Raw genomic sequence first — 22,466 nt, 5'->3', positions numbered from 1 at the left:
ATTTTCTGGATTTTTCCCAATTTTCAGAGATTTTGATTCTCATCTATAGATGGAAATTTTATTTTTAGGGTTCTTATAATAATTGGGAAGGTGATTTGGATTCCTATGGGTATGTGATTTGTCATCAACTGGTCGATCAAAACATCAGCGCGGACTGTGGAGGTCTCAACTTGGAAAGATGCAAAGACATCGAAAATCATTGCTCGCGTTAAGCTTGAAGTGGTGGAGTATGAGTCATGCCAAATATGCAAATTAGTTATGATTTTGATTGTAAAAGTTATGATATTTTCTCTAAATCTGTGATGTACAGATCTTAATTATTGTAGATGTCGTATGACTATTATTTAATGATATTATTACTTCCCGTTCAAAAAAAAAAATTAATTTATTAATTTAGTCATAGGAAAATAAAACTTAGCTTATATGGTTTTTTTTAATGATTCTAGGACTGCTAACGCACGCAGTGCATACATCATAATTTTTTAAAACTATATGCTTGGGAAGCTCTTTCGATTTGACATTGTGCCACAAATTGAGTTTTTAACAATTAATATTAATTAGGACAAATATGTAGATATATTTTTCAGTATACATGTCCACACGCTATTGATAAGAGTAAACAAATAAAAGTAGTTAATATCAATAAGGGAAAACTTTTGACACAATTAGTTAATATCAATAAACCACCACAATCCCAACTTTGTTTGAGCTAAGCTCCAACTATTCACGAATAGTTCATGTTTATTATCGCAAGAGGTTGTTATATACACTCGGGTGTACTGTACATTCATGAGTATTTAGTTCTCATTTTGATGATTGTTTTTTTATTTAATCATCAAATGAAGAACAAAAACTAACCTTAAGTTAGTTGGGTGTACGGTACACCCGGCTGTATATAATAAATTTTATATTATCACCCCTAATTACAACATTGCACCAAATGAAACTGTAATACGGGCATACGACTACTCCATTTCTTTTTAGTTGACACGTAAGCACCTTCACACACTTTCCTCTAATTGTATTTTGCGACTTTTTTGTACGAGTAATGGAAATTATAGTTATGTGGGATCATATTAGAATCGTCACAATCTATATATATATATTAACTTTTTCTAATTTTACTTATTGGTAGTTTTAAACCTGCCCAAACGGGGCTTAATAGTTGAATCTGGACATGTCAAATACGTAGTATAATACATATTCATACGCCGACTTTAAGGCTTTGAGCCGTCGTAAACCTTCGCACTCCTAAAATACCTACTTTACCCCAATTACGGAGTACTCCCTATTTTCCTAATAAGCGGCCACCATTAGAAAAAATCACAGATTTTAGGAGCTTACCCCAGATTTTAGAACCCTAACTCAGGAAATTGAATTCGAAATAATTATGTCTGGGCTTTCCTGCAATGCTTGCAACAAAGAATTCGACGATGATGTAGAACAAAAGCTTCATTATAAATCTGAATGGCACCGTTACAACCTCAAACGCAAGGTAACAATAATTCACTGAATTTCTTAAACTTTTGTTTTTTCTTCTGTTTATATCTCTTTTTTATTTGGGTTTTTGATTAATTTTTGTGGGTTATTGCTTAATTTGCCTTTTGTTTTTTGGGTAATTGAATTTCACCAATTTGTGTGTATTTGTAACATGTTTGGAGTGTTTCTGGTTCTTCTAGGGTTAAATTAATTGAATATTATGTGAACAACAACATATTACCCAGAATTAGACGTGTTTGTGGGAACAAACAAAACTTGGTTGATAAATCGGCAATTTTTGGATTTGTCTATGTTTGCTGAAGTTCAGAAATTTATTAATTATGCTTGGACTTCCAACTTCGGTACAGAGAGATACTTCGTGGTGGAATGAAGAGGTGAAAGCAGTAATTAAGCAAAAAAGGGAATGCTATCAAGCCTTAGGAAAATGTAGGAGTGATGAAACCTTTGCAGCGTATAAGGAGGCTAAGAGTAAGGCAAAGGCAGCTGTTCGCCAAGCAAAAGAAAAGGCATATCAGGAGGTTTATGAAAAGCTTGATTCCAAGGAGGGAGAAAGGATCATTTATAAGATGGCAAAGAGAAGACAAGAGGCAAGGAAGGATATTGGCATGGTGAAGTGTGTCAAAGATAAGAACCAAATGGTCCTAGTGCAAGAGGAGGACATCAAGGATAGGTGGAAGGGGTACTTCGATGAATTGTTTAATGGAAGTAATGGAGTTGTGATAGGAGATACCTCTATGAGTGATGAAGAAATCAACATGGAGTATGTGCGAAGGATTAGGAGAGTAGAGGTGGAGATTGCACTGAGGAAGATGAAACCTAAGAAGGCGGTTGGCCCTGATGGGGTACCGATAGAGGTGTGGAGGTGTTTGGGTAAGATTGGTATTGATTGGTTAACAAACCTTTTCAACAAGATATGGACGGCTACAAGGATCCCACAAGATTGGAGGAAGAGCACCTTGGTCCCGGTTTATAAAAACAAAGGAGACGCTCAAGATTGTTCTAACTATCGAGGAATTAAGCTTATGAGCCATACTATGAAGTTGTGGGAAAGGGTGATTGAACAAAGGTTGAGGGCATGCACAAGCATTTCAGATAACCAATTTGGTTTTATGCCTGGGAGATCTACTATGGAGGCAATCCATTTGATAAGACAAATGATGGAGTTTTATAGGGTAAAGAAGAAAGATCTTCATATGGTCTTTATTGATTTAGAGAAGGCATATGACAAGGTGCCAAGAGAGATACTTTGGTGGGCAATGTTGAAGAAAGGTATCCCACGAAGGTATGTAGACCTAGTTAAGGATATGTATCGGGATGTGTCAACAAATGTGAGGACATGCGGAGGGTTGACAAAAGATTTCCCTATTACAATCGGATTGCATCAAGGGTCTGCATTAAGCCCTTTTCTTTTTGCAACGGTTCTAGATGAATTAACTAGACCAATTCAAGATGAGGTTCCATGGTGTATGCTGTTCGCAGATGATATCGTTTTGGTGGATGAGACTAAGGATGGGGTTAATGTCAAGTTGGAGCAATGGAGGCAAAGGTTGGAATCTAGAGGGTTTAAGCTAAGTCGGAGTAAGACTGAATATTTGGTATGTCGTTTTGGCACTCAGAGGGGGACAAGCAATGAAGTGGTGAGTTTGGATGGAAAGGATTTGACCATGAGTGAATGTTTTAAGTACCTAGGGTCGATCATCCAGAAGAATGGTGACATTGATCAAGACGTGACCCACAGGATTAAGTCAGGGTGGCTTAAATGGAGAGCGGCCACGGGAGTGTTATGCGACCGCAGCATTCCCTTAAAGTTGAAGGGAAAATTCTACAGGACTGCCATAAGACCAGTGTTGCTCTATGGTACAGAATGTTGGGCTTCTAAGAAAGAGCATATTAAAAAGATGGAGGTTACGGAAATGCGCATGTTAAGGTGGATGTGTGGAAACACTTTAAGAGATAGAATCAGAAATGAGGTTATTCGCAAGAAAGTAGGTGTGGCGGGCATTGTAGATAAATTAAGGGAAAATCGGCTGCGTTGGTTTGGACATGTAAGACGGAGACCCGAGGGTGCACCGGTGCGAAGAGTGGAAGAGTGGGACCATGGAGGGATTAAACGAGGAAGAGGGAGACCAAAGATGACTTGGTTGGAAGGAGTGAGGAAGGATATGAAGTGCATGGATTTACGTGAGGATGAAGTTTTGGATCGTAAGGGATGGAGGAGAAAGATTTATGTTGATGACTACACGGAATAATCAAATTTGGTTCATGTTAGCCGACCCCACTTTTGGGATTAAGGCTTTGATTGATTGATTGATTGATGCTTGGACTTCCCTGATTATTGGGGTTTGGGCTGTTTTGTGTGTTATTTTATTAGAATAATGTTTTTACTGTATGTCTGTATTGATTAATTTTGAGTATTTCTTTCTTAGACTTATGTGAGTTTATAATTCCTCGAATCCTGTTTGAGCCTCTTGATCATTAAGCTTCATCGCCATAGCATTATTCCCAACGATACAGGGTCGGCTGCATGAACCATCTTGTGGATCTGACATAGCTTACGCTGGTTGTCAAGAACCCACTGCAATCCCCTTGGCAATGAGCCAATGAGTAAACTCACAGCCATAGTTTCTGTGACCGTTTGTTAATACAACCAAATTAACAGAATAAGCACGACATAAATGATTGGCTAAGTAGGCTGCAAAGAATTATCATAGTTCTAGAAAAGTTTTATGATAACTGTTGGGCAAAGTAGTTTGTGAAGTTGGATTTTCAAGTACTAGAGTTTAGAATGCGTCTTTTATCATGTTTATATCTTGATCATTAGAGTAGGAGTTGGAGCTGTTAGCCATGGATCGTTTTTCACCAGTCTTATGACTCTTATCTTAGGGATTTCTTCCTTATTCCCGATAGGGTGAGCCTTTATCCTACTAGAAAGAAAAAAAATATATATATAGTCACGTAATGAGCCGGGATTTCATTTCCTTCCAAAGGCTTGTTTGTTTTGGAAAGGTGGTAGGAGCCATGTTGCGGGGTTCCTTAAGGCAATATTCTGTAGCTATAAGAGGTTATATTATCTTCATAGTGCTCTTAGGGGAGGTTACATTCCTTAGGTTCTTCAATTGCTACTATGTAACTTTGCTTTCGATGGCTAGGTGCTAGGTCTATGATAGAAGAAATTATACTGCAATGTCGTCAATTTAGTTATCTTTTTAGTGATGCTCTTCTTCTTCTTCTTTTTTTTTTTTTTCCATGCAATATACTTTAGAGTTTTTAATTAATTTTTACTTCTGTATTGTGTTCTAATTTTATGTTGCAGATTGCTGGGGTTCCTGGGGTAACTGAAGCACTATTTTTGGCAAGGCTATCTGCACTTGCTGAGGAAAAGAGCAAGTTAAATGAGGCCCCCATGCTCTACAGTTGTAGAATTTGTGGCAAGGGTTACAGAAGCTCTAAGGCTCATGCTCAGCATCTCAAATCAAAGAGTCACATCATGCGAGCTTTTTCTGGAGATAATAATCAAAATGAAAACACTGCCATAGTTAGGCCACTGACACGTCGTGGCCCAGTTCAACCTCCTCCTAGAAAAGATGTGAACATGGAGGAGAGTGATGAAAGTGAGTGGGAGGAGGTAGATTCTGAGGATGATATCATTGATGAGGCTACAAATTCTCTTACATCTATGAATATGAATGGGGATTCTGCTGCTGTGGTTGATTCTGACGGTGATGAAGAAGATGAGTTTGAAGACCTGGACCCAACTTGTTGCTTTATGTGTGACTTAAAGCACCAAACAATAGAAAAATGTATGGTTCATATGCACAAAAAGCACGGTTTCTTCATTCCAGATATCGAGTATTTGAAAGATCCAAAGGGGTTCCTCGCATATCTTGGGATCAAGGTATCAAGTTACTACAACTATCATATGGCAAGGAATGATGTGAATTTGCAAATCCTCTATCATATCCCCACTTCTTCTAATGCATGCCCCTTCTGATTTTTCTGTTCTGTTAGGTGAAAAGGGATTTCTTGTGCCTGTACTGCAACGAGAGATGTCAACCATTTAGCAGCTTGGAGGCAGTTCGGAAGCACATGGAAGCAAAAAGTCACTGCAAAGTTCGTTTTGGTGATGGAGGAGATGAAGAGGAGGTGGAATTAGAAGAATTTTATGATTATAGTACCAGGTACTAATCCTATCATTTTTAGTTTATAATTAATACCAATCTAAGGGCTTCCCATTTTTTTTTTTCACTTGAGGTTGACTAGTGGGTTTTTGAGGTCTAGAAATAGAAAACTACAATAGGTAAAGCTGGAATCAGTCAAGAAATAAGTAATTACAGGTGATGAAATATTGTAGGGGAAACAAAATTTTGGTAAAGACTAATTTTTTTTCACTTAATTAGTGCAGTGAAGGATACATGTGGAAGTTAGGGAGATCTAAGACAAGAAATGATGGATTTTCTTTTTAAGGTGCAAAGTTTTTTTTAATGATGGGTTCTTAAGTGAGAGTAGTGAGGGAACGTGTTGCTTCTAGGGGTGAGCAATGCAGAAAACTTAGTCAAATTTCCCAGAATTGGAAAATGAGAACCAATGGGTACCAGTTCGGGTTTAGGGAACCCTGCCGTTATCTTGACTTGATAAAATTTTGCCAAACAAACAAATAAAACTATTCTATGATTAGGGCTTATATTGTTTTATGATTTGGGCGTAAATAGCATTTTTTTTTTCTGGTTCTGGTTCCTTGTACCCAGTATTGAATTCGGTGTTGACTGGTTACCCAATTGTTTTGGTAACCTGTTGCAACAAGTTCCCAATTTTGTTACTCCGTATATGGTATCGCAGGTTACCTAACAGTTTCTTATTTTTTTGTTCACCCCTTGTTGCTTCCACCCCTTACAACTTTACTTTCCAGTGAATCCCACTTATTCCATCCTGTGTAGTAAAGACTGCTCCAATATTCTGTTCTCTCATAGTTTTATTTTTTTTGTTATTGGTTTTTTTTCTCATGTTTGTACTGATTTGGTTTCTTTGATTTTGGTAGCTTCATGGATGTAGATGGAAAACAGCTTGTTGCAGTTGATGATGGAGCTAATTCAGTTGAACTTGGAAGTGGCGGGGCTGAGCTCATCATCAAAAGCAGGACTGATAAAGGTGCATCTGCGAAGACACTTGGATCACGAGAATTCTTGCGCTACTACAAGCAAAACCCACGCCCTGCTCCTGCGAATGATATGGCTATTTCTTTGGCGCTAGCTGCAAGGTATGCCTTTCAAAACCTTTGTATCCAATTGAGATTTTCATAGATTACAGTGTGCTGTTCGCTACTAGTACCTAGTCTTAGGGGTGAGCAAAAATTCAGGGTACCCTGATATGGAACTGGAACCTGTTCGGAACCGCAGGTTCCAAACACGGAACCTGTCGATCAGGTTCCGGTTCCGGGTAATAAAATTAGGAACCTGTTGCAACAGGTTCCGGTTCCGGGTAATAAAATTTCGGATCTAGAACCTGTAGGGTACCCTCTTAGTACAGGTTCCCTATAGGGTACATGAAACCGGAACCTATATGGTATTAAGAATTCTAGACAATTAGTGTTGGTTTGTTATATTTGAAGTACTATACTAAAGTTGTAAGCTTTTATTGTGATCATCTATTTTAAAAAAAAATAAATTTGTCACAATTTATCAAGTAACTATTAAACTTACTTTGACAGACAGGGTACCCTGTTTAGAAACCGGAACCAGCAGGTTCCGGTTCCGGTTCTCTATTCTTAGGAACCTGTTGCAACAGGTTCCGGTTCCGGGTCCTGATATTTTTACAGGGTACCCTGCTACGCTCACCCCTACTTAGTCTACCCCTTGCAATGTATAATTTTTTTTTTTTTTTTTTTTTCCCATTTATATTTCAGGTATAAGAGCATGGGTCTAGCAACTGTGCAATCAAAGGATCGAATGATAAGAATGAAGGTGTTGAAGGAGATTAACAAATCTGGAGTAGAACACATGCGGAGTAAGATGGGTATGAAGAGCAACGTTATTCGGAATCTTCCCAATAATGTTCCATATTAAGCTTTTTTGTTTGCTTTGGCCTACTTTTGTAAGGTTATATTTAAAAATGCTCAATATTTATACACCCTGAAAATGGTATGTGTATTTTCCTGACTTCTGAAAATGGTAGTGTACTACTAATTAGTGACTATAATTGAGGAATTTTTATATGTTTGCCTTTGGTCAATCATATGCTGTATGTTTTGTTATTTGCCGGAATTTCAACAAATTACTTTGCAGTTTATACTAGATGTCTCTCCATAGCCACATTCTGGTGACGCTTACAAATGTTGAGCCTCGAGTTTCAGATCTAGTATTGGGAACATGCTAATGGAAGTGGCAAATGCATATGGATCAAATTTGGTTTGGCTTTTACGGATTTCAGGTTTGACAAAGTGGAATTATCAAGTATCAACCATGATCAATTTGCCTTTACCCAGAATTCAGCAGAACTTGAATTTTGCATGAATTAAATAGCAAAACAAACTCTGAAGCTCAACCCCCTCATCTTCGATTGTCAGATGAACAAACACGAGTTCATTGATTACTGCTCTATGCTCCTGCGGCAGTGCTAGTACAAACTTTACCATTGTCGTCGTTACAATGCTCTGAAGAGTACAGGCAAACTACTTCAAGCTCCCAACAAGTATAGATAATCATTGGTAACCCCGGCCCTAATTGCAAATAACAGCCTTTGATCTTTTATCTTCTGAATGGCTAACAGTTATGGTGTTCGACTATTTTTGTTCCATTTGTCTCACTTTATAAGTTAAAAATTTGATACTCATCTAAGTAAAAATAATCTTAAATTTCCTAAATTCAAGTGAAAATCATAGGAAGACCTCAACTCCCTAACTTTGATTGAATGTCATATACAAAGTGAATATAAGGTTAGCATATTATTAACAACTATATGTAGGTGAAGTTTACTTATCATCTAGGAGTTAGTTTTTTTTTTTACTATATTTTTCCTAACCTTTTATTAAGATTAAGATTAAGACAGGATTTACAAAGTTTGACACTTTGACCCTTTTTAATTGTTACTGTAGTCATCTCTATCTTCTCCTACCATTTAATTTACGTGATCATATAAAAATCTAATTATTATTAAAATATTACTAAAGACTTGTTCATCAGGGTTACTACTTTTATTAAATAACTTTATATTAATACTTCAAATTAATTACTAATTTCGGGTTAAGGGATCATTATGATAGTCATATCATAATTTAATATCAAATTTTCGAGTCATCCCATTAATAAGAAATAAACACCTCAAGAGAGAGAATTGTGACATGATGGTATAACTATCATAGACACTATAGACGAAGTTACTTGACACAATTATTTCAACAACAATAAAAAAAAAAAAAAAAGATCAACTTATATACTAATAACAACAGGCCAAAAAGGTGATTTTTTTTTTTTTCTATGAAAAAAATAGTGAAAAATAAGAGCATGGTAAGACAAATAAAGACATAATAATCAAATCACTATAAAAGAAATTGACTTTATCACAAAGTTTCTCAAGCACAAGCTATCTTTTGTATTATAATATAATTACATCTAGTGTTCTTTAATCTCATGCACCAACACCTCCCATGGCCTCGTCCCCATTCACTTTTAAATATTTTATACAAGTCAACAAATAAAAATAATAACATAGAATGATAGAAGTGCCTTATTATTATTATTATTATTAGAACAATTGAAAAATCATGTCATATCTATCGATTGATCAATTTTTCATTTTAAATAGAGATTAGTGATAGTGATTTTCAACTCGAGGATCTCCTAGAATCGGGAGGGAAGGTGTAACCACTTAAACTATTCATCACTCTCACAAATAACCTTACTATTAAATGAAAATATAAAATATATAAATGCTACGAGTACTCATTCATTATACATAAAAGATACTACTCCGTAATAAAGTACCAAAGATTAATTAATTACTTTCCTTTTTTTTTTTCTTTTTTTTTTTTTTAATAAATTACTTTCTATATTGACCAACTCGTTAAAAAATAAATTTAGACTTGCTCTCCCTTCTTTTTCTCGCAAGTATTGTTACAATTTGCCGCAATTCAATAATAGGTGTGTTTTTAAAATCTATTTTTAACCAACTATACTTGGTCCAAGTTTGATGATTAAGACCCTGAAACAAGCATCCACCATATATGTCTCCTAATTTGCTGTATATATTTTTAAACTTCTCCTGTTGACCAAAATTATGGTCGATGAGAATCTACTAGGATAAGAAGAAAATATATCTCACGCAATAAATAAAAACATAAAACATTCAATAAGCACTAAAATATGCTCTAATTGCAACATCACTTGCTAACTATTCATTTATAATAGCTTCATATATAGAAACACCAACACATTACATTTTCTTCATACACTTGAGTGTACCTCCGAGCATACCCGAGTGTATGATAGACATGTGTAGATCCCAAACTCTTAAGATTGCCATTTCGAGAAACTAAGCAAAGGAAAGCAAAATCTAATATTTACCATGAAATATGTACATGCATTACCCCAAAGTTTCTTACAAAAGGCAAACAAAACCCAGATATTTTTTATCTCTAAAATTCCATTCGAAGCAACGGAAAAAGGAGGGACTAATCAATGAAAAAAAATTATATCTAGAACTAAAATCCATTAACATCTAGGATTTCATATCTAACTAGATGAGCTGATTATGAATGTTGAGATTGTTGACATAAGCTGATTGCAGCGGAAGACAGGATGCTGTAGATAACATCACAGTACTCTCTTCTGCTCCGGCTTTTCATCATTCCCCCTCAGCTTCTGCTTCAAGCATGAACTAGGGAAATTTTAGGAAACAGCTAAAAACAAGTCATATTTCAAAACTGAAATCATTGCAAGATTAATCTTTTGGAAAAAGAAAAAATAAGTACCAAGTTATGCACGAATGCACCTAATGGTCATAGAAGCGGGAGCGTCTTCTTCGAGAACTGCAGACAGTATCATTACAATTTAGAAGAATTCAGCAAGAGATGCAAACAAGACTTAAATTCATTTTGTGTTGCACAAAACACATGGTACATGCATCTGCCTTCAATAATGAAAGATCAGACGATCAGGTAGAATGATCTAATAGAGAATGTAAAAGGGGGGGAAATTAAGGCTTTTAACCTTTTATCAACCAAGTAAGCGAGGGCAAAGAGATAGAATGACAGGATTGTAACCAACAATGCAGTACAATTAACATGAATTGAACAAGTGAGAAACAATAGTCAAATATAATCAGACAAATGTTGCAAAAAGAAATTCTACCTCCCATAAAAAGAATACCTGTTAATGAATATTTTAGATAATTTTCTGTTGTTCTTTATTTTAAAGATCGAACTTAAAATACTTCCAAAAGAAAGCTTTACTTTTTAGAACATACGACATGGAAGTGATGGAATTCTAACATGAAACTTACTTTATGAAAAACATTTACTATGTAGCTTCTATGAAGCAGCACCCTTTTTTTGCATCAAAATAAAAAAATAAAAAATGAAGCAGCACCTTTTAAGAAAAAAAAGATACTGACTAACATGAAACTTGCATGACTGTAAACTGGAATTCACCAAATCAATATTAGCCTAATGAGAAGAAAATTCTAATTTCTCTCTGTTTGTTGTTTGAAATCTCTTGCAAACCACCGTTAACCATGGTTTACAGTTTATATTAGACAAATATGATTATGAGGTTGCATTCACATGCAGGCAAGAAACCTGAAGAGATGTAGAAGCAAACATTGAGAAAATTTCTGTAATACACAAAATACTCTATCTAGTAGACACATAATACCCAATTCAACAACACTAAACATAGAAGAAACTAATAAAATAGCATATGGTTCGAAAATTTAGAGGTGAGAGCAAACTAGTAGAACCACATAAAAACTGAAAATATTCCAACAAGAATTGACTAGTGCTAAAAGACTAAAACTAACCTTCGGCGATTAAAATTACTTCTTGCAGGACCTCTGGAGTGTATAAATTCATCATCAAACTCATCTCCTCTATAGTCTGGAAATTCTACAGATGTCACAGAGCCATCATCTGAATTTGACGTATCATTGCTAGAACGGCGGCTTCCTCTTCTTGTATCGCTATTTCTTGACCTCCTCCTATTTCGACTATTGCGGAGATTATCAAATACTTGATACAGGATACATGAAGTCCACCAATTTCCTTCATCACCAGGGAAGTCCTCGAACTCGTCTGCTGTATCATCGTCACCATATTCAATCACATAATCACCCAGAACAACTCCACGCGGAACTTCTGAATGAATGGTACTAAGAACATCCACCATTTCTGATGACTGCTGGAAATTATCCCAGTCAAGCTGACGTGCAGGATCAATTTTTGATGGACGGGAATCAGGGTGTTCTTCTTGAGCATGTTTTTGAAGCTCCGAAAAAGTACCAACAAAAGAACATCGTTCCTCTTCACAATAACGCTTTTTCTGATCCAGATACTCTCGGGCCTTATCAATAACAACCCAACCATTTACCTCCCCTCTACATAATGGACAAGTTGGCTTACAATTGCTTTCAGGAACTACTGCAGCTGAATTTTCATTTCCCACTGAAAATGATGTTGGTGGTGAATTTGATTGTGAAGGTATCCCATATGCAGTTTTGAAGCGATCTAAGCAGTTTGAATGCAAGTGATTGGTGTCGCACACATATGAACGACATCCTTTATCATAAGATGAGCATTGAAGCAGCACACTATTATGAGGATAATCCAAGCATACTGGACAAGATATATCATCCCAGTTAGTATCCAACTGAACTTCCACTATTTCAGAAGACTTTAATCGAGGCTTAATATCTTCACCTCCACCAGTGCTTCGTTGAGGCCCTCTTTTATAAAAACACTGAAAGGCCATGAACATGCTACACCCAAAACTTGAACAATATTACATAAATCTCACAATTTTCAAGCCACTAAGAGACTCAACCAACTTCTTCACCGAACACTAGCCAATGACTAATTTACGCAATGATTTAATACATGATGCCACTTCTGCAGAAGACAACACTACCTATCAAAACATGTCAAGGTTTAAGCCACTCAAGAAAGACAAGATAAAAGAAGATGGAGAGCACAATTGAGCCTCCACAAATGCAGTGATATTTTTTTAAAAATTACCATCAAAGGCATTCATAAAAGGTAGATAGAAATGCGAGCAAAAGTGACATTCAACTTTACAGTATTTATTTGGACCACAAAATGGCACAAGTACATCAAGGTCTACTCCTGCAGTTTCACTAATGCACTCATTAAACTTTATAGAATTTATTTGCACTCATCAAGTAAGATTGGTCCCTTGAAAAACTAGATGATGACATAGAGGAAATTATCCAGTTACCGTGCTTGTGCAGACGATTGGCTACTTTTTCAAACATAATCCCAAAGGTTAAAGAAGGAAAACTCATATAAGCTAACAAGTATCAACAACCACCACTCAATATAGATCTCATAGGACAAACAAGTCTAGAGAGGATCAAATGTGCGCAACCTTACCACTAATCACCATAAACCGGTCAACAACCGTGTTTGCTAAGGAGTTCAGGCAAATTCCCAATAGGCAGCTTATCATTTTACATCCAATCACAAAAAGATTTTCATAGAAAATATTATAAATCCCTTGGCCCTTCCTAAGTCTTAGGGTCTATGAGACCATAAACAATTTTCATTCATATAAATACCTAAACCTTCATGACAACAAATAAACAAAAACCCATAAAATTATAGATGAATAACATTGTAATATACTCAATAAGCTTATAGAAAATAAATATATCGGAATTAAAACCCCAAAAAAATCCAAACTTCCAACTCAATTTACTAACTAATAAGATCTAAAACCCCAATTTCTTATACATACCTAAAGATTTCAAATCAATCAATAAAAAAAAAAACATTAAATCCACTATTTATATTAAAATAAAGATTATAACAAGTATAATTAAACTAGATCATCAAAATGAGCAACATACACTCACAAAACCCCACAAATCAGTTCAATCATAAAACTGTCCAATAAAAATCATATATAAGAGAAAATTTAAATTTAATTCCATAACTCAATTATTATATAGTTAATCTGAAAAAGAACAGGGCAAAAAATCACAAACCCGGAAAAAGTAAGCAATTGAATTGAGTAAAGAAACAGAAACAGATTAAATTTGGAATAAAATTAAAATACCCAGATTGTAAAAATGGGAAAAAAATGGATGAAAATTTCAGATACGAAACCTCAGTGAAGAAGAAGCATGAAGACGACATCAGAGAGGTTTGATTGTAGAAGTCAGCTCTTTGGGAGTAGGTAAACTCTTACTTTTTCTCTCTCCTTTATAGCGATTTTTTTTTTTTAAAAAAAAAAAAAAGAAAAAAACCTAATAGAAAATTTTTTATTTTAAAAATCAACTTTATTTTTGCTATTTAATCTGATGTGAATTAATTTAGGGGTTGTTTGGTTCACACGGGGTAAACGGAATGGAATGAACAAAGGAAATCAAAGAGAATGGAATGAAACCCTTTCTTTATGCTATGTTGTTTGTTTTCAAAAAAGATCAAAGGCATGGGAATGAGGGGTTGTGCATTGGTGGTAGTGACTTCTCCAACCACTCAACCACCTCACCGCTCGTTGTCGTACCTCCTCCACCATCGCCGCCCGTCGCCACACCTTCCCCACCTCTCGCCGCCCGGAAAACCACCTTCCCCTGCCCACGAAAACCTTCCCCCCGCCCACGAAAAACCCTAGAAACCCATCCTCGTCCCCTTAAAACCGCCAGCCGTCACCTCCCTTACCCTCGAAACCCTAGCGGGAGGTGACGACAGGCAGTTTTAAGGGGACGAGGATGGGTTTTCGTGGGTGAGTTAAGTTTTTCCGGGAAGGGAGAATTCTTTAGAGGGAGGTGTGACGAGTTTTGATTTGGAGATGGGAAGGTGCGGCACCGAGGATTGGGCGAGCTCCGGCGACACCCGACGAGGACTAGGCGAGCTACGTCGAGGTGGTTGTGCGGTGGGGGTAAGTGGGTAAAGTAGTGGCTGGTGTGTGTAGTGGTGGCGTAGGAAAGGGAATGGAAAAGGCTAGGGGGGGTGGGGAATCAAGATAGAAGGATTTTGGGTAAAGTAAAAAATAAAAATGGGTAAAGGGAATGAAAAAAATGACAAACAAACAGCAACAAAGGGAATGAGGCATATTCATTCCCTTTCCCTTTGATTATTAACCCCAACCAAACGGCCCCTTAATCTCATCGGATCTTTATTAGAATTTAATTTGTCAAAATGGAAGGCCAAGACTTTATCTCTGGCTGGGCGTAAATGCGTAATACACTTGCGCAAGCCTGCTTATCCTCGATCCCTTACTGTACTATGCAAACCACCAAATTACCTCGTTCTACTTGCGATGAAATTGATTAAAAAAAAGAGGTGTTTTCTTTGGGGTGGTGATGAGGAGCATCGTAAAATTCATTTAGTGGCATGGGAAACCGTCTCTAAGCCAAAGAGAGAAGGTGGATTAGGTCTCCGTTCAATGAGGCAAGCAAATGCAGCCTTCCTTACAAAATTAGGATGGAGGGTGTTGACGAAACCGGATGCATTGTGGTATAGAGTTCTCATAAATAAATATTGTGGAGGGAGATGTGATATTGACATGTGTCAATCAAAAGTCGGATGCCTCAAATGCCTGGAAAGGAATTGTGGAAAATATTGACATTTTGAAGCAAGGCATTAGCATGGATGCAGGAAGAGGTGATAAAACAAGCTTCTGGAAACACAATTGGGCGCTTAAAACCCCCTTGTTGGAAGTTGTTGACCCTATGCCTCCCTTAGCAAGCCGAATACCTTTCTGTGAGGGATTTTTGGGATGCAAACATTGGGTGGAAGTATGAATTATTTGCGGATTACCTAGATGCTAAAACTCTGGCTGCAATTGCTTCTCACGAGCTAGCTGAAGATGAGGATGCAATTGATGAAATTTTCAGGAAGGGTACTTCTTCAAGGGGCTTCTCCATTAGCTCTGCCATCAAAATTATTAGAAGAAGTTAGGATTTACCTCATGACCAGATGCAGGGCTGGCAGAGCATTTGGAGGGCTAGAGTGCCACAAAGAATTCATATGTTTATTTGGTTGGCAATGAGGGACAGGTTAATGACCATTCCAATAGGTTTATTCGCAAATTGACTAATGACCCTCAATGTGGTGTTTGTGGAGCTGGAGAAGATAATATAGATCATATATTGCGAAGGTGCGCCCTGCTGCTACATGGGTTTGGCATAAGTTAGGCTGGAAGAACTATGAAATTCAAGCCTCTTTTTCATGTGTTGATTGGTTGCTCAATGGTATAGCTCCGAGTAAATCTTTGGCTGCGGAGAGCATGCCAACTATGTTTTTTGTGTGTTGTTGGTAGTTATGGAGATGGAGGAACGAAAGGGTGTTTTCGAGAGATGTTAATATTCCCTTTGACAAGGAAGCCTTCCTCATTGCTAGAGTAGGGGATATAAATTGAGCTATTGATAAGTCTAGCATGATTGATCAAGATATGGGGAGTAAACGAACTGAAATTTTTATCAAGTGGCAATTCCCAAGAGATGGTTGGGTAAAACTCAACACTGATGGTGCCTCGAAGGGCAATCCAGGTCAAGCCGGTGCTGGTGGTTTTATTAGAGGAAGTGAAAGGGAGCTTTTCGAGATGTTCGCGGCCAACTATGGGGTTTGTTCTAATACGAAAGCTGAGCTGCTGGGGGTGCTTCGTGGGCTTGCAATAGCGTGGAATGCAGGGCATAAAAAGGTTATAGTCTCCATTGATTCGGAAGTGGTGGTGCGTTTATTATTTGAGTAGTGTCCTGCTCACTCTCCTTTCATTCATATTGTTTGTAAGTGCAAAGCTATTATCTTGAGACATGGGTGGGAAGTTCGTGTGCATCACTGTTATAGGAAAGCCAATCGAGTGGCCGATTGGTTAGCCAACTTTAATTTGGTATAACTTCGTCTAAGAAATTAGTGATGTTTGGAGCAATCCCTAGGGATCTTAGTGCCATTTTATTGGGGGACCTTTGTGGTGTGGCTCGTGCTCGGCTTGTTCTAGAGAAGAAGGCGTAGTGCTTGCTGTGTTTCGTGTAGTTTAGGTTGTTGTTGCTTTGTTTTTTTTTTTTTTTTTCTTTCAGTTCTGTTTTCTTCTTTGTTTATTTTGTCTTTGTTTTCCTTTTCTCTTGTTTTTGAGGTTTGTAGCCTCTCTTTATTTTATGGTACATACGAGTGACCGAGTGCAATATACGCAGGGTGAACCCGGAAAGAACATTGGCAAAAAAAGGAACATTACATACATTTACAATGAACACGAGCATTTGAAAGTGAGGGATAGCCCAAGTGGTTAGAGCTTTTTTCCCGTTGTCAAGAGATTCTGGGATGAAGGTTGATCATGACAATAATCTTTTAGGAGCTCCTCTATAGGTGATTGATTTTGGATCTAAAGAGCATTCGTAATATTTATAATTAAGAAAAAACTTAATGATATTATGCAATGAACATTATTTTATATATACCTAGCATGATCCAAAGAAAAAAAATCGAAAAACATTTAACAATAAATAACGAACATTTATGTGATTAGTAATTACATATATAATTAGTAATTACATATATAAAAAGAACATAGTGCTAATAATTTTCTGTACATTACAAATAAATTTTAAGTACATCATGTTTTTTCAGGTAAATAACATTATTAATCATATAAAGAAAATCACAAGAAATACACATGACCATTATTAAGATGAATTTATAACTATATACTACCTCCGTATTTTATTACTTGCTCCATTTCTCCATGCGGAGTTTTAGGAGAAATAGTTTAAAGTAATAAAATATGAAAGAAGTGGAGTTAGTGGAAGAATAAAGTATGACAGTTGGAAAGAGAAAGAATATGAAAGTATAGTATGATAGTTAAGGGTCCATTAGGATTGAAGAAATAGGTAACATATTACAGTATAAAATATTTCTAAATAAAGAAATTGAGCAAATAATAAAATACAAACGCTGGAAAAAAAATATATACAGAGGGATTATTAAAAAAAAAAAAAATTGGTGAAAAATATGACAAAAAAATATTTTGAAAATTGAAATTTTGTAAATAACATTTTAAATTTAGATATTTCAAAATTAAATCTTAAATTATATCCGGAAGAAATTAATTTTCAAGAAAAAATTATTATGAGAACTCAATAAACAATGACATGTTTTTTTCTTCTATACATCATAATTTTTTCAATTGATAATAATGTTCTTTTTGCATTATTTTTTTTAACTATGTGTAGCGTCTATTTGCATGGTGCACTCGAGTGCACAGATCACATATACACATATTTAGAATTAGTACAATTAATGCTTTATTTTTCAAAATCTTTACTTCCTTAGCATTAATACCTTGATCATAGGGATGTTTGTGGGGCTGGTCAAGTAGGAGACCCGCCCCGGTGGTCTCAGTTTGGCGGTTGGTGGGGCGGGGATGGGGATAAAAATCATACCCGCCACGAGTGATGGGGAGGGGGTGAATTTTAAGTTGTACCCGCCCCATCCCCACCTCATATCTACATCTATATATCTTTAAAAGCAAATTCATATACTTTTATACTATATATTATAAAATAATTACGTAAAATAAAATATTAATTATAATAATTTGTACTACAGTTATATTATAAATAAAAATGTGTGTAATATTAAGAATGTTTTTTTTTTTTAAATAATCTGTATTAATTATGAAGGATTGTGTATTTAAGAGACAAAGATTAGGTGGGTCTTGGGTGGGATGTCTTTGTTGGGGATTAGGTGGGGATCGATATCCAAGTGAGGGGTGGGGTGGGGATGGTTTTGGAGTTGTACCCGTCGAGGTGAGGATGGGGATGAATATTGGACTCTCCGCGGGGATGAGGATGGAAATGCCAACATCCGCCCCGTCCCACCCCATTGACATCCCTACTTGATCATGCATAGTTATTAGAAATTGCTTGGACTGAACAATTGCAACAAAGACACAAAAATTTTCTTAGAGAGAACAATTGCAACAATATCTATTATTTTAAAATTTTAATAAACAATTCCAGGGTCAATGTGAGAGAAGTTTTAATTTTTTTTTCTATTTATTTGTTAAATGTTTAATAATGCTTCTTTCATTTTTTTTAAATTAAAGTTTTTGACTAACTATAGTAATTTATAAAACGTAGTCATGTGGTATTTGTTTGAATTCTATCAATGTATATCATATTAAAATCTAGTTTTGTACTTTTTATTTGTTGAATATTAGAGATATTAATCGTTAAATTTATGCTTTGACAAACGTGATAAAAGACTTGTAAAAAAAAAAAAAAAAAAAAAAACCAAATGAAGTATTCTGTACCCAAATGCAATGTTATATGTATATAATAATTATTGTAATTATCTATAAACACACAAAAAAACTTCTTTTATATTAGGTTTTTTTTTATATATATATAAAAATATGATTTTTTATTATTTTTATTTTGATATAAAAGTGATATATAAAGTATGGAGTAGGAGTTTATCTACTAGGCTACTGCCAAAAATTGCTGACTTAAAACAAAAGATCAAAACCTCTTTGATCGGCTTCATGCTTCTTCAACATAAATATTCGTAGAGGTAGATTTATACTAGTATTTACGGAGTGAGAAATTACCGCAATCTGTCTTAATTCCGCCTTTGTAACTTCAAGCACCAATTTTTTCTCTTTCAATCCAATTTACTGTCCTTTTTAAAGATACGAAGTTTTTTTATTTATTTTATTTATTTTTTATTTTTATTTTTTGAAAACCGATAGAGCAATTTTATTAAACATTATCTAAATTTACCAAAGCTAAAATACTTTGGGGAAAGGAATAGAGTCTCACATACTCCAAAGTCCAAATGTTCACCAACCTCCCATCGAGCAACTAGATGAGCGGCGGAGTTATAAAGTATGATAGGTACAAAGTATAATATAATTGCCCTAAGCTTTGCATTTTACTAAGGTTGTTCACTTTATTTCCATTTATTTCAGGGTTGATAAGTTCAGATAAGGGTTAATAAGTTCAGATAAGATAAGTTCGGGAAAAATAAGTTCAAATAAGTTGTGATAAGGGTTAACCAGCGCTTTAATTTATAACTAAAATAAGTTCTAATAAGGGTTAATAAGTTCAGATAAGATCGGATAAGTTCAGATAAGATCAGATAAGTTCAGAAGATCAGATAAGTTTAGATAAGTAAAAATCAGGTGAATAGAATGCACCCTTATTCTTAAAAATTTAGTAATTGTGTTCTTACAAAAACAAAGGTAACTTTTTATTTATTTATTTATTTATGAATAAATGTTATTGAGTACCTAAAAGTAATTGGGTAACTTTTCCTATAGATAAAAAGTAATTGGTTAACTTTATATTTTTGCCCTAAATTTGCAACCTTACAATTTAAATTTCTTAAAGTTTGGAACTTTAATTGATTTTCTGCTCATCTATATTATAATTGTAGAGTCACTTGACGAGAGCCCTCCAAATCCCCAATCCTCAACTCTCATGCATTTGAGTTTTTTTTTTTTTTTTTTTTTTTTTTTTTTTTTTTTTTAAGGAAAAAAATAACTTTTTTGAAACAAATCAATTCATTAATAAAAAGCCATCCGGCATCTACAAATGAAATCTAAATTAACAAATACATAAAATTGAATCAAATTAGGTTTTCCTTCATCAGAGATACGATCATTGAAAAGATCTTGCACTGTGGTACATCTCTCGCACACATCGCTGGAATATACAGCCTTTTCGGAGAGAGGGTCTAACGATTTGTTGTAGCCGTAAGGATGATTCTCATCTGATTCGCCTGAACGCATTTGAAAATTTGACAACCGTTGCGATCCCGAACAAATCTTTACCAAATAACTGACAATAGGGCAAAAGATGATTACTTTTTTGATGAACCCTAACACACAAACAAACCCTAAAAAAAACAAACAACTAAACTAACGAAAACTAACGACTCCACCATAGGGAGACACTCCACCGTAGGGAGACGGACGAATATCTACACTACTTGTGTAGATTTATTGAAATTCAAATTGCAAAACTAAATAAAATTAAAGGAAAAGGGTCGAAAATAGTCTAATTTCCGAAAAAATTAGAATATTTCCGGCCTAAACGACCAAGATTTTGGAGAAACCCTAGAAGAGAGGAGGAGAGGAGAGGAGATCTGATGGGAGTTTTTATATAGGTAAACCAACCCAAGGAAAAAAAAAAAACTACCAATCCCACTACTTTATTTATTATTTTTTTAATCATTTTTTTTTCTAAAAAAAAAAACCAATAACTACCCATTTAATTTTTTTTAACTACTAACATTTCACTTTATGTGCGTGTTTTTTTTTTTTGTACGTAGTATAACATATAAAAAAAATTGTACTCTAAATCCCCAACCCATCAATTATAGTACTCTAAGGGCATGTTCTTATTGACTGAACTCAGCAGAACCGAACTGAAATGAATTGAGCTGAATTGAACTGAACTGAAATGAATATTTTATAAGAGAAGGAAATTAGAATCTGAACTGAATTGAGCTGAGCTGAGCTGAACTAAACTAAATTGAATTTCAATGTATGAGAACAGACCCTAAATCCCCAACCCTTCAATTATATACATTTTTTTAGGGAGTACCCTCCAAACATTTTCCATTTATTTAATCATCAAAAACAAAAAAAAAAAAAAAAATGTACAACACGTTTTTGTGCAACTGGCCTCGGCGAATAACTACTTGCAACAGAACAAAGTATGTAAATTCTACAGCAAGACACTAACCCATATGACACTAAGGGCCTGTTCTCATTGACTGAACTGAGCTGAACTGAACTGAACTGAGCTGGGGAATTTCAACGTAAGAGAACAGGCCCTAACTACTGAGTAACACGAGTAACCCTTATAACACTAAACGGGTAACCTCTATAACTTTGAAAAAGTAAACCCCATAATAACATTGTGTGGCCACGGACATAAAAGAGTAAGACCCTGTTTTTTGAGGTTCTAAGCTTTGCTTAGAATATCATATTTCAGCACAGCACATTATTAATACTCTGTACAACAGAGCTAATTAGGGTTCAACAGAACCGACCATTACAGCTCAAGTCTAAATTACAACATCAAAATCAACTTTCCACATTTTAAATATATTTTTTTAATATATATCCAGTGCATTTTGCACATGTACACTCTAGTAATGTTAAAATATAAAGTGTTATATAATATATGTATTTAGTGGATGCCCATTTTACCCTTATGATAATTCTAGGATATTCTAGATATACCAGGTTTATTATTATTCTACAATGGAACCCTAATTGTATCACAAGTATATATATGTACTCCCACATCACTCAGTAAGATGAAGATAGATTTATTCTCTCCTCTATTTTTCCCTTTTTCTCTTTAATTTCATAACACGTTATCAGCACCAAAGCTCTACCAACTGATTAAAATCAAGACTTACCGATTAAAAAAGGTAGTTTTCTTCTTTATGTTGATTTGCAATTTAATTTTTTATTCTTTAATAACATGACATTGAACTTTCATTATAAATTTCTTTGCAAAACAATAAACTTTTATTTCGAAAGTTATTAGGATCAGATATGATATATTATGAAATAATTAGGTAAAAAATGTACTCTGTATTTCATTATTGGATCTTATTTTTAGGATAGCCTTGTAATTCTATTTGAACTCTGACAACTTGTTGTGCAAGGGCTATGAGATAGTTTGTATGATTATATTATGTGAGCAATATTAATAATCAAGTTCCGTGCGTTCCTTAGCAAATTTTTGGTTTTGCTAAAATTAAGAAGATTTTTAATGGGCTAAAG

General features: G+C 35.2%; 2 protein-coding genes across 7 annotated transcripts; one reads left to right on the top strand and one right to left on the bottom strand.

Moving 5' to 3' along the window:
* Window positions 1-1,227: 1,227 nt before the first annotated feature.
* Window positions 1,228-7,747, top strand: LOC145642019 (cytoplasmic 60S subunit biogenesis factor REI1 homolog 2-like). The gene is made up of 5 exons (XM_081693076.1): window positions 1,228-1,495; window positions 4,814-5,395; window positions 5,509-5,678; window positions 6,536-6,754; window positions 7,400-7,747. The coding sequence occupies exons 1-5, from the start codon at window positions 1,391-1,393 to the stop codon at window positions 7,557-7,559; spliced, it is 1,236 nt and encodes a 411-aa protein (XP_081549202.1). The 5' UTR covers window positions 1,228-1,390; the 3' UTR covers window positions 7,560-7,747.
* Window positions 7,748-10,024: 2,277 nt separating this feature from the next.
* On the bottom strand, window positions 10,025-13,916 carry LOC145642018 (uncharacterized). Of its 6 annotated transcripts, none has more exons than XM_081693071.1 (4): window positions 13,829-13,916; window positions 11,509-12,611; window positions 10,463-10,519; window positions 10,025-10,355 (listed from the first exon to the last, which is right to left on the bottom strand). In XM_081693071.1, exons 2-3 carry the CDS (start codon window positions 12,459-12,461, stop codon window positions 10,483-10,485), a joined length of 990 nt encoding a protein of 329 aa, XP_081549197.1. In that variant the 5' UTR covers window positions 12,462-12,611; window positions 13,829-13,916; the 3' UTR covers window positions 10,025-10,355; window positions 10,463-10,482. The 6 variants fall into 6 exon arrangements, with proteins under 6 accessions (XP_081549197.1, XP_081549200.1, XP_081549196.1 ...); XM_081693074.1 differs by having other exon boundaries at window positions 10,025-10,368; window positions 11,509-12,592; XM_081693070.1 differs by having other exon boundaries at window positions 11,509-12,592.
* Between the last annotated feature and the right edge of the window lie 8,550 nt (window positions 13,917-22,466).

The sequence above is a fragment of the Chenopodium album genome, chromosome 8 (assembly GCF_948465745.1).
Source record: "Chenopodium album chromosome 8, dcCheAlbu1.1, whole genome shotgun sequence".
NCBI classification, from domain to species: Eukaryota; Viridiplantae; Streptophyta; class Magnoliopsida; order Caryophyllales; family Amaranthaceae; genus Chenopodium; species Chenopodium album.
The sequence above is the reverse complement of the archived record's forward strand: the minus strand, read 5'-3'. Positions and strand labels throughout refer to the sequence as shown.